At 39.9% G+C, this 13,468-nt stretch overlaps 2 protein-coding genes across 2 annotated transcripts; both read left to right on the top strand.

Annotated features, from left to right (window-relative positions):
• Positions 1–919: 919 nt before the first annotated feature.
• On the top strand, positions 920–7,996 carry LOC114547081 (V-type proton ATPase subunit C 1-B-like). The gene is made up of 12 exons (XM_028566313.1): positions 920–1,048; positions 1,587–1,654; positions 2,154–2,239; positions 2,748–2,842; positions 3,894–3,985; positions 4,072–4,167; positions 4,278–4,346; positions 5,116–5,208; positions 5,300–5,387; positions 6,495–6,592; positions 6,694–6,823; positions 7,907–7,996. Exons 1-12 carry the CDS (start codon positions 920–922, stop codon positions 7,994–7,996), a joined length of 1,134 nt encoding a protein of 377 aa, XP_028422114.1.
• A 2,681-nt stretch (positions 7,997–10,677) lies between these two features.
• kcnf1b (potassium voltage-gated channel, subfamily F, member 1b) lies at positions 10,678–12,009 on the top strand. The gene has a single exon (XM_028566311.1). The coding sequence runs from the start codon at positions 10,678–10,680 to the stop codon at positions 12,007–12,009; it is 1,332 nt and encodes a 443-aa protein (XP_028422112.1).
• Positions 12,010–13,468: the final 1,459 nt, after the last annotated feature.

Raw genomic sequence — 13,468 nt, 5'->3', positions numbered from 1 at the left:
GGCAGGTTATTACAAATGGCCTAAATATTATCAAAACTACAGTAGTCTACAAAACAATACAACACAATATGATAGGCCTTCAATACAATACAATACAATACAATGCAATAAAATACAATACAATAATACAATGCAATACAATACAATACATAAATATTCTGTGTAAAATGTAAACTCAGTGATGCAGCCTTTCTAGACAGGCAACGTTTTTTATTGTTCCCATTTATAAGAAAGTTACAAAAAAAATCATATTTTAATATAATTTTTATTGGTGCAACTACATTGATACAAGTTTAAAGCCAGTACAAATCATCATTTTTTTTTCCACCCCATTTTCCCATTGATCTACCCACCCCCCTTCCAAATGCCCAACAAGTGTTACAAATGCTTTAGAATAAAACAGCTCTGTTCTTTTTTTTTCTTTGAGGAACATGGAGAGTGAAAGCAAAGTTGCAAATTGAAAGTCAATCAATTTCAGTTAGTCTATTCAAATCACCTGAAGTGATGTAACAGCTTCTTGTCATCCTAGAAGGCGGTCTCAGGTGGAGCTGCCGCTCAGACTTTCCAACACTCACAGTGGGACTGACACAGGACAGTCATGAAGATAACCTGACGGTAAGAATGCTTGCTTTGAAAGGTACTTTCTTTTCATTTTGTAGTTTCTTTTATTACACTTCAAGTAGCCATAACTAAGGGCAAATGTTAATGTGCTCCTAGGGACACCAGAAAAAGAATAATATAAAGAAAAACATTACATTTTATTTCACAAAGTCAGCTCTGTGTGAACGCCTATATATGTTTTGATGATGGAGTTCACCTTACTGTATGTTTGTTTGCTCTAGGTCACAGGCTATTTGGTGCCAAAGCCTGTTGTTAGGAGGACTTTGACTGGAGGTCTCTATGTGAAGCACTTGGAGTCATGACAGAATTTTCGTTTATTTCTGTCCCTCTGGACAAGACCAGTTTAACCAGTGTAGAAAAACTCAAGCACATAATTGTCAAAACTAACCTGGCCTCCTGCAGCAAGTTCTCCATTCCAGATCTCAAGGTAATGCTGTGTATCTGTTCTTAGGGAGAGTCTAGGAGGAGCCAAGTAAACGGATCAAATATATAGACATAAGGACCAGATATGAAGGGATCTTTCTTCTTGCCCTGTGAGAACAGCACTGTCAAAAACAAATAACTGTTCTTGTATGTTTGTGCGGTGTTTATACCAGTAATGTAGTTGAGGAGGATGATGGTGTTTGATGTCCTTCTCTGGTGAAGGAATACAGGCTCAGGTTGCTCGCTACAGTTTGAGACAAAATTTCCATCTGACCCATTTTACTCAGCATGATCTCAGTTCACCAGGAATCATATTTTAACAGCAGTTTTTCATTTCTACCAAGAGTTCAAACGTACATGTACATTTGTAGTCATGAATTTCATATGTGAACATCTCTACACGAAAAATCTTAAATGCCAGTACATTCACTAGTCATTATACATGCAGAACTGTTGCGTACTGTTGTGTTTGAGCTCTATGTCAAATCCATAATACATCAGCCACAGTAACACTGACTGTGATGTCTATGCTGTGACCCCAGGTGGGAATACTGGACAGTCTTCTCAGCGTGTCAGATGATCTCTCCAAGCTCGACACACTGACTGAAAGGTAAAAAAGTCCAAGAATGATGAATCAAACTAATATTGCCCATGCTCGGTTGACGCACACGAAAACATGATTGTCATTGGCCATTTCACGTTTGTAGCTTAATGTGCAGCTTTGTCCTTAATTAAGACTTGTAACTTTGAGCTTGTGTGAGTCTACACCATGATTAATTGATAGTCAGGGTCAGCTGACGGTTAGTTTTCCCTCCTGCTTTGAATTTCATTGTTGGTGTATCTGAGCTGGGACTGTGTAGGGGATGTTATAGTCTCTTTGCGACATAAAAATGAGGCTTAGGGAGATCAAACCAAACAGATCGTGTCTTGTAATTTAGCCCAGACTGGTTTTTATTCAGTTTTATTCATTGTTTTTTTAATCTATTTTAAGCTAGAGGTCTTTGCTTGGATAACCAAAAACCAATGTCCACAATAGGAGCCAATAAATGATTAAAATTGTAACAAAAAAAGTTGAAGCGCCTCTGTAATTATGATGTTTTTCCTGTCAGTGTGATTAAAAAAACACATCAGACTATGAGGGAGGTGATGGAGCAGTCCAGTGACAAAGTGCTGGAAAACGCCTTAGCCAATGGAGGTCAGTCATACACAAACACACAAGCTGATACATGCTGGGGGTGTTAATTACATCATATAAAAACTCATCAGGAGAGTGCTTAGAAGCCAAAGGTGACACACACTGCAAATGAGACTAAGAGCTACCTAAACAGGGTCTTTATGCATGGATACATGCAAACATCCACACATACATTCAGAGATTAGGAGAGATGAACAGCTGTCCATCCCAAACCAAGCTAACCACTGTCTCTGATCACTTTCTCCCATCAGACCACGGCATGAATCAGACAGCGGCCGTGTCACCCCTGAAAGCTTACCTCCAGTCTCTGAGGGGTATTTTCTCTGCCGGCTTTGCTCTTTTAGCTGGAGTGCAGTGCTGTGTGACTCCTTATATGTAGTGTGCTTGTTTACAGTGCTTTTCCCCTTATGTTTTCGGAATGACACTCCTATTCTACTGTGTGGCGGCGTGTGTTTGTTGTGCAATTTTTGGTTTCTTTTTAGGTTATGACTTCTTGTGTGTTTCTAAGTGGAGCTGATGAGCTACATGACCAAGTTTCAGTGGGACAAAGCCAAGTACCCCACAGCTCTGCCTCTCTCCAGCCTGACAGACATCATCAACAAGGTACTTATATTAAATGAATATACATACACACATACATACATACATACATATACATATATATAAATCATACAATTTATTATTGTACTTTGGCAAAGTTGGAAGACACAAAAGAAACATTGAAACTCACAGTGAATTGGAAGTTATAGTGTCCGTAGCTTCACTAATGTAACATATTTCGAAATAAAATGGGTTATCTAGAGGGATTTTAATGAAGTCCTTCAGATGTGATTGGACCTCTCAAAGTGGTGGTTGCTTAGCAAATAGCAAATGATACAGAGCTGAGGAATTTCTAGTCCGGCACCATTGAGGGCATCCTGACGGGAAACAGCACTGCCCCAAACAGGACCGTAAGGCCCTGCAAAGAGTGGTTCGTTCGGATGAACATACAATAGGCGTGGCCCTGCCCTGCCTTTAGGACATTTACACCATGGGGCGCTGCAAGAAAAAGGCTAGGAGAATCATTAAAGATCCAAACCACCCAGGTAACAGCCAGATTCTCCAGGCCAGCACAGAGAGGCTCAGGACGAGGCCACTAGGAGTCTAAATGACGAAACTGTCTAAGACTGCCCCTCAAATAAAATGATTGGTTGATTGGTTGATTGGTTGACTGATTGATTGTATAGATGTAGAGAGATATATGGCTATAGGACTGTTCACCTCCACCCATACCTTCCTCAAAATCACATTTGAGGTGCTGGCTACGATTTTTTCATATTCATGTTTAATATTTAGCATGTAACAAGAGATGAACAATTACCACTTGGACACACAATTAGAGCTTGGAATTGCATATACCATTTCACTGTGTCTTTAAAAAAGCCGGGGACCAATTCCAATTCCGATGTGGTTTCTACATTTCTAATAATGCAACTTGACATTAGACCCTCTTTGCCTGGTAAAGGCCCATGTCTTACACACCAACAAACCCCAACTATTAAATAATATTAAAGGTATTCAATATATTAGTTCTTATCCCAGACTATAGTTTGAGGTTAATATCAAATGCACTCCTGATGTTTACATGTCCTGTTAATACTTGCATGTGTGTCAGGAAGTTTCCCAGATGGAGACGGAATTAAAATCTCGAGCTGCGGCGTATAACAGTGTGAAAATGAGCTTGCAAAGCCTCGAGCACAAACTAGAGTGAGTGACGTCACTGACACATTAAGTAAAAATCTAAATAATTTTATGAAAAATGAAATGTTGAACTGGAATGTCTGTCTTCCCAGTGGGACTTTGCAAACTCGCAGTCTGAATGACATAGTCAGGAAGGAAGACCTGGTGGTCTCAGAGTACCTCACCACTCTACTGGTAGTGGTGACCAGGTTGGTGACACTAAAAGTTATTCTACCTTCATTCTATGGTGTAACATAAGGGTTGCATGTGTTGTTTTTTTATGTGTAAATGTGTTTGTGTTCATGTTTTTTGGTCCCAGAGGGAGCTACTTGCAGTGGGAGAGGACCTATGAGTCTTTGTCAGAGTTTGTGGTTCCACGGTCCAGCAGGTGAGCTGTCTTTATGCACTCTCGGCTGTAAGACAAGCCATTCCACTTAATCTCAGTACAAGAGCACCCGCAAAGCTCCAAGTACCTTCTTTTAGCCTCTAAAAGGTCAGGCTAAGTAACCACAGGTGTTCTATTACCGGCAGAAAGTAAGAGTCTGTGTAGCTTGGATCAGTTGCAAGGAAGGAAATGTTCTTTTCTAGCATATCTTATAAGAAAAATAAAGTGCTTTGTAGCATGGCAACTAAAGCAGAGCGAAAACTGAAAGTTTTGTCAAAATTTGTCATGGATGAATTGTGAAAGCCCTACAGCTTTTAAGGTTAATTTGCATAACATAACAGTTTAGAGTCTTTGCTATAGAAATTCACAATGCATAATATCTAGTCTACCATCACAACGCAGTATTACAGTACATCAAGCGGCTGTGGCTCAGTGGTAGAGCGGTTGCCTGCCAATTGGAAGGTTGGTGGTTCGATCCTTGGCACTGCAGTCCCATGTCGAAGTGTCCTTGGGCAAGACGCTGAACCCCGAGTTACCCCCGATGCTGTGCGTTGGAGTGTAAATGTGTGTGAATGGTGAATGGTTCCTGTACAATGTTAAAGCGCTCTGAGTAGTCGTTGAGACTAGAAAAGTGCCATATAAGAACAGTCCATTTACATCAATATCACTCAGCTTTCACTTTTTTTCTCTTTGTTGTCTTTCAGCCTGACATATTGCTGCATGTCCTCATGTGTCGCCCTAATATTCTGTCATTATTTTGTGTGATCATCAGGAAGCTGTACGAGGACGGAGAGGGAGGCCTTTTCTCAGTTACACTTTTCAAAAGAGCTGTGTGTGAATTCAAAGCCAAAGCCCAGGAGAGCAAGTAAGCAGGACGGATTGCCAGAAAATACAGAGTCAAGTAAAAGCTGTGTTGTCTGTGTCAATTACCATAGTGTAGCCTATGATCCACACAGGTTCACCGTGCGCGACTACAGCTTTGATATGGAGGCGAAGAAGCAGCAGGATATGAAGAAGCATAGTGTTCTCAAGAAGGAACAATATGTGAGTCCAACATCATACTCTGTAGCAGAGATCTTCAACAGCGGGGTCCGTGACACCTAGGGGGTCCTCAGAGTCACTGCTGAGGGGCCGCCAAATTATTGTTTGATATATATTATTTGAAAGTTTGTTTGTTTCCATAAATCCAACATATTATAAGCAAAGATGAATCGGCCTATTCGTACAAAAAATAACCCATTAAATTTACACAACATTGATGAAATGCTTACTAAGTAAGGTAGCCATTATGGTAGCCATCCACAGATACAGTTTACCTTAAAACTTAAGAACTTACTTTGCCTTCCACGTGTATGGTTAACATTAAAACATAATGTTTGAATAATACATTATATCAATACTTCCATTTTCATCCATCTGTCCCAGTTTAATATGCAACTAAAAGGGTCTCTACTCTGTCTCTCTTTCAGCTAAGGGGTCCTTGGCCTAAAAAATGTTGAAGACCCCTGCTCTATAGTTTATATATTTATATATACTACCGGTCAAAAGTTTTGGGTCACTTAGAAATTTCCATTCCACCCCATTATAGACAGAATACCAGCTGATCTGAGTGGGTGGCTGATCTTTAATGTAATATCTACATTGCCCATTATCAGCAACCATTCATCCAATGTTCCAAAGGCCCATTCTGTTTACTAATCTGATATCATTTTAAAAGGCTAACTGAGAAAACATTGGAGAACCCTTTTGCAATTATGTAAGCACATAATGTACATAATGTAATCTGAAAACTGCTGCCCTGGTTAAAAAAGCAATGCATCTGATCTCAGCTGGTATTCTGTCTATAATGGAGTGGAATGAAAATTTCTAAGTGACCCCAAAGATTAGTTTACCGGTAGTGTATGTATGTATATATATATATATATATATATATATATATATATATATAATATAAATAAATGTAAATAGATTTTTCTCCACCCCTAATTATATATATATATATATATATATATATATATATATATATATATATATATATATATATATATATAGTGTTTTGGATTTGTGTGTATGTAAAATATTTTATTATTCTGTTATTATTAATATGTTGTGTATTGTAGTATATTATAAAAGTGCATGCCTCCTCCATAGGGAGTCTTCGTGCGTTGGCTTAAGGTGAATTTCAGTGAGGTGTTTGTTGCCTGGATTCACTTGAAAGCAATGAGGGTGTTTGTGGAATCAGTCCTCAGGTCAGTGCTGATAACAATAGTGATTTCCTCTCAACATGAATGGAAAAATGACATGTGATTTAGATTCCTGTGAGTAGACTCATAAGGATGTCTCCTGCTAGGTATGGATTACCGGTGAACTATCAGGCTCTTGTGCTGCACACGGACAAGAAGCATTCAAAGAAACTGAGAGAAAAACTCGCCTCTCTCTTCATACATCTGGACCCCACCGCCACTGCCAGCAAGACAGATGTAAGAGGCCAAATCCACTTTCTCTGCTTCTAACGTTGCTTATGATTATGCCATTTTAACATTCATATTTTATCTAAAGCACAGAACAAAAGGTATAAAGACACAAACATACACATTTTGGAGCATGGATGTTCACTCCTGACTGCGGGATTAGTATGTGTCAAAATGTCAAATCAAGGTCCACTTACTAGCTTTTTTCACAGCTTTTAACCACATCTCACAGTCTTCATCAGCAATAACTGACTCACTTGGCCTAATTGTGAAACATCAGTCCCAGGATGACACCTGAGCCAGTTTTAATTAAAAGTGATAATGGAGTTTTAATTTGAATGGGTTTTATTTTTATTCCATCATGGATTTATATGACACAACAGTGTTTTAGCCTATAACCATGGGTAGAGAGCAACTAACCTCTTTAACACAAGTACAACTTTTAATTACTTAAACTTTCAATGTATTGCCATGTTGTGCTATTCCTCTACTTAACTTGAACACATTCCAGAGGCATATATTTGGTTTGTTACCCCTAATAGAGATTCTATTAGAGATTCTATAAAAAAGCTGTCTGCTCTGTGTGAAACAAATTTGATCAGAGTGTTGAGAGTGAACTAAATGAAGTCGTGGTCTGTAAAACCAAAACAATGAACTGAATGCTTCGTAGAGTCGAGGGGAAATGAAGAGTTAGGTGATAATTTATGCAGGTTCAACACTACAAGCAACCCCTTTCACATTGTATGTAGTGATTTGATCCATTGTTAATATAATTATTGATAAGACATTGTTAAATTGTGGTATTGCTGCTTCCACCAATGGCTTTGGCAAGTTCATTCACACTTTTTCATTTAGCATGTTGCTTACATTCAGTGTTGTAAAGATTCAAACATACTGAAGGCTTCACTATCAAGATACAAACACAATTGAAATATATTGTATCAAGAAAGAAAGTATATGTGGTGAATAGTAATGAGAGAATTTGACAACGCTTCTCGTAGGCCAATAATAGCAAGTAAGTGTGAGTGTTTGTCCAGTCAGATTTACTGTAATGTTGATGTCTGTGTTCTCCTGTCTCCCTCTGCCAAGCAGGTAAGCTGTGATATCCCAGGACTCTGTCAGCATGAGTACTTGTCCTACGTCTGCTTCCATATCAACACCAATCTGCTGGAGATCAGCTAACAGTCAACAAAGAGAGGACCCACACAATGACTAAGCAATATGGGCTCTGTCGCTCCTGTGGTGGAGCGGACCACTCAGAGCCAGGAACATAAAGACCCTTAACTCTAAAATAAAACACAACTAGTGATATCTTGGATATGTTGGTTTTCAACATTTCTCATGAGCCAGAAATAACTGTCAAGCTTCCCTTGGACAGCAGTGTAAATGATCTTGTCAAGTGAACAGTGGATGGATTTGAGTCCTCTTCACTGCACATATCACCCGCAATATCAGCTGCACATGGACTACACTTTGCTATGTGCTGCACATGGAACTGTGGAACCATTTGAATATGCAAGAATATGCACTGTAAATGTTAATGTCAAGGTGCACATTCAAGCATTTTAAGTGAGTACATCTTCCTAGAGACCTAACAGCCACCACAGTGTGATTTCTTAATGCGCAGTTGCACACTGTTCAACACAAAAGTCCATACATTTTTGGTGCATTATACTGTATATTATTTATATTATTCTGAAGGGAAAGCACAGCATCACTCTGTACTTCCCTTTCCCCACATCACTTTTAACTCATTACATCAGAATGTTTTTTAATGTAATGCTACCAATTTGTGGAAGGAGAACTCAAATCTGTTACTTAAGTAAAAGTACCAATACCACAATGTAAAATAACCCAAGAAACAGTACTGCAATCATATCATATAGGGTTATAATCCTGAATCCATTCATGAAATCAGACTACATTATTGATAATATTTATGGTCAAGATTTTTTCAGTATAGTAATTCAATGTAAATATAGTCTGTATAGTAGTTTTCATTGTTAGTGGTGGGGTTACCACCAGTAGCTAGAGGTGTCGCCATTTCAACCAGCACTGAAATCTTAAGAAAGTAAACACAGTTGTTCTGCAGAAACATGGCCACTGTGACTAACATATTATATATACTGTATACTGACACATTAACGTGTACATAGGATTTTTATTTTGTAGCTAGTCAAGCTAGTTTTAAAGGGGAACTCCACCAATTTAACACACAAAAGTCTGTTTGCAGGTCATGGGGAGTACAATTGCGTTATGTGGGAAAAAAAGTACAAAAAAAGTTGTGAAAAGCCTTTTGTGGTTCCGGGGGGAGCAATGTGAAATACACAAGTCCCGGCTCTGAAGGCTACAAGTTTGAAAATGAAACAGATCTGAGTTTGGGGAGTCAGAGAGAAGTGAGCTTACTAGACCTCTGTAGCCCACTCATCATCTCTGCTTGAGGCTGCACTAGCCGCTACTAGCATTACTATTCCGACCGAACTGTCTTTGGTCAAGTTGCATTGTGGATAATGTAGAAAGGAAGAAGAATATGTAGAATAAAAAAAGTATTGCTCTGGTTTGGCTGAATCTATTATGATCCTTTGTTAAAAACTGTCCATAGTTTTGACATTGTGTAATGCCAAATCTGAATTCTCTAGCTATATTCATTTAGGTAGTTTGGTTCCATGTCCCAATATTGTGGGTCACAAGATAAATCTGAAAGGTTGTTGGATGATTTACAAGGTAAGAAAAGAAATAACACAAATTTGATGAACAGAATTGTTTAAAAAAACTTTTTTTAACTATTCTCTAATATTTTTTTTTTCTTTTTGTGAAATATTGGAGAGTTTTACCTCTTTGGCACTCAAACTTGTATTTAAATAAAATCATGTGAGTAGTTTAGAGCGGGAATTTGGTGTAGGCCTAACTGCTAACAAATCAGATATCTGACACGTGACAATGAGCCCACCTACACTGCTTTTTTGTAAGGGGTCACACCCACCAAAAAGATGTAAAATTTAAAATCCTAACCTGAAAACTAACCAGTAACTTCATCAGCTGGCAGATACAGAATTATGAAATATGGTGGAGTAGTATAAAGTAACATGAAAAAGAAATACTCAAGTACTACCGCCACAAAATTGTACTTAACGAGCACTTGAGTAAATGTACTTAGTTACTTTCAGAATGCTATGCAGCACATGATCACCAGAGAGTGCACTATCTCTGTTCTGTCTCCATTTTCACAGCACTTTTCTATCAGCTATCATGCATTATAGCTGATCAATCAATGTGTTTGGTGTTGGAAGATTTCCTTTGGATATTACCAACACACATTCCAGTAATTCACTCCAAATTTATTTACCTTCCAACTTTTTAAATGGACAATAGGGATCTATAACCACTGTGGAGGAGTTAGAATGTGCCTGTATTGTAGGGTGCAGTGCTGATTAACGGTGCTCATTCAATTGACACACAGCCTATTGACTGCATTGTCTTCTCAACCTAAACAGCCTATATATTTATTATATTGCATCTCCCAGACAGGAGAAGAAAGACCTGTTCCGAGAGATAGAGAGAGAGAGAGAGAGAGAGAGGGGGATAGAGAGAGAGAGTGAGGGATAGAGAGAGAGAGAGGGGGAGTGGGAGAGTGAGGGATAGAGAGAGATGGATGGAGAGATGGAGAGAGAGAGAGAGAGAGAGAGAGAGAGAGAGAGAGAGAGAGAGGGAAGTGTTAGGGAAAGCTGTGCCATTCAGTGCATGAAACAGTCTGAAGAGAAAACATTTACGCGCCGAAATAATGGACATCAATTGTGGTCAGTACGCTTTACTTTAACGTTATAGGATAGGCTACATATTTATTCAGTCAAACATTAAGTAAAATGTGGACAGTTCCGAAGCCAAAATATAGAACTGGGCTGTGCGCCGAGGGGGAGATTGCTGTGAACATTGGCGGAGTCCGTGTGGTGCTTTTTGGGGAGGTTTTGAACCGCTACCCGGAGAGCAGACTAGCGGAGTTGTTGAACTGCTCAACCCAGAACCATGAAGTTATCTCGTCACTTTGTGATGACTTCGATCCATGCAGAAAAGAGTTTTACTTTGACCGAGATCCTGAAGCCTTCAAATGCATCATCGACGTTTACTACTTTGGCGAAATCCACATCAAACCCGGCATTTGCCCCATCTGTTTCATCAAGGAGATGGAGTTCTGGAAAATAGACCAAAATGTTTTAGACGAGTGCTGTAAAAGTTGCCTAAGTGAGAAGGAGGAGGAGCTGACAGAGATTGCGAACAAAGTGAAAGTGATCCTGGAGGATCTGGAGGTGGATGAGTGCATTACGCGCACCCAGCGGTGCCAGAGGTTCCTGTGGAGGCTGATGGAGAAGCCGGGTTCCTCCCTGCCGGCGCGCATCATTGCCATCGCATCCTTCCTCTCTGTCCTGGTCTCTGCGGTGGTGATGTGCGTGGGGACCATCCCGGAGCTCCAGGTGACGGACGCGGAGGGAAAACTGGTGGAGCACCCGGTCCTGGAGGGGATCGAGACCGCCTGCATGTTATGGTTCACCGCGGAGTACTTCCTGCGCCTCGCCTCCTCTCCGAACAAGCTGCACTTTGCGCTCTCTTTCATGAACGTCATTGACTTCATGGCCATCATGCCGTTCTACGTGGTCCTGTCCCTCACTTACCTTGGCACCACATCCATGATGGAGCTGACTAACGTCCAACAAGCGGTGCAGGCGCTCCGCATCATGCGTATCGCGCGTGTTTTCAAGCTCGCGCGCCACTCCTCCGGGCTGCAGACTCTGACCTACGCGCTCAAGAAGAGTCTAAAGGAGCTGGGGCTGCTCCTCATGTACATGGGCGTGGGGATCTTTGTGTTCTCGGCGCTGGCATACACCATGGAGCAAAGCCACCCAGAGACCCTTTTCAGAAGCATCCCGCATTCTTTCTGGTGGGCCATCATCACCATGACCACGGTGGGCTACGGAGACATCTACCCCAAAACCACGCTCGGGAAGTGCAACGCAGCCGTGAGCTTTCTGTGTGGGGTAATAGCCATCGCCTTGCCCATCCACCCCATCATAAATAACTTTGTGGTCTTCTACAATAAGCAGAAAGTTTTGGAGACTGCGGCGAAGCACGAGGTGGAGCTGATGGAGCTGAAGTCTGGCAAGGACGCGCGCAGAGAAAGCACCAGCAGTTTGAGCAAATAAAGACTTTCCCAAGAGCTTTTACTGCTGTTATGATGGCAATTCACTTTCTATAAAAAGGTGCAAATCAAAAGGTCACCTGTCCACACCTAGTCTAATGCACCACAATAAAAACATCTAAAGTAATTGTACAAAATTCGGTACGCAGAGACCTTTACAATAAGACAGGAAACTTTGCCTGGCCCTGCAGACACATTGGCACAGCTCCATGCAGTGACACTGTACATATACTGTAGCGCCTTCTCACAGGTGTTGTCTTTGCAGCTGACTGTGACTCTGCCACGTGCTGCTTATTACTGCACGGTGCAGTTATTTCGTTCCATAACTGTTGTTGTGTGTTATTATGGAACAATAAGTTGTGCATGAAGAACCTGTGTACAGGGACGATTTTAGCCCTAAACTTGACCCCTAAAAAAATAATTGCTTAAAAAATAAAAAAAATAAATAAAAAGGAGTTCTGCTCTAGGAATATCACAGTATTGTGAAACTAAACCCATAATCTAAATGCCGAGATCATTCAGAAAAAAATTCTGAGCCATTTTACAGAACATAGTGCTTTACAGCCAAGGTCAAAATAGCATAAATCAAAAATGTTCTATAGTTATTGAAAGTGAATATCAGAAATGTCTGTTTTTCCATAGATAAAAATCCAATTTCATTTGTAAAACCACCTCACCTTTGTAGTAGGCCTAACGACCCTGTGGCTCAGCATTAAAGGAAGTTTTCTCAGCATTGTTGACTTTCTAGTTACGGTACATAATTCATGGTTTCCCTACCACGATGGTCCAAAATTATGTTAAAATGCACAGTTAGCACATGAGAATAATGCTTAAAAATACGTTAAAAGGGTTCCAGGCACCCCTAATGCTCTTATCCTAGAATTGCCCCTGCCTGTATATATACACTTGTGCATAGAGAATCATTAAAGCATCACCTGTAAGCTGCTGTAAGTTATGGACAAGGTGACACTTGAGTCCAAATTTCAAATATTCATAATAATAATAACAATACAGATTGTTTTCTTTGGAGGACAGTAGAATAATCAAGTTGATATGTAATATAATATAATATAATATAATAAGGTGTCAGTGCTTTGGTGGCAAATGTATCAGATAGGGACTTCAATTGGACCAGTGTGGGTGGATCATTTTTTAGAAATACCTATTAAAATTAGACTATAAATGAGTCAGAAATTGCATCCCCCACATAACTGCTGTATGATTAATCTCAGATTACCCTAAAGTTGATTGAAGGAATATATTTTTTTCATATGTTGTGTTATTTTGTGCCCTGTGTCTAGCTGATCTCATTGTCAGTGGGTCTTGGGACAGATAGGCAAAGGTGGTGGGGACTAAAAAAAAAAGCTAAACAATCCAAGGTCGTGAGTATATGTGCTTTCTAATAAAAATGAGTTTTTTTTTATATGTTGTGATTTATTAATATTTAGTCCAGGAGACATCTA

Source organism: Perca flavescens, chromosome 20 (assembly GCF_004354835.1).
Source record: "Perca flavescens isolate YP-PL-M2 chromosome 20, PFLA_1.0, whole genome shotgun sequence".
Classification (NCBI taxonomy): Eukaryota; Metazoa; Chordata; class Actinopteri; order Perciformes; family Percidae; genus Perca; species Perca flavescens.
Note: the sequence above shows the minus strand (reverse complement) of the source record. Positions and strands in the feature narration are given on the sequence as shown.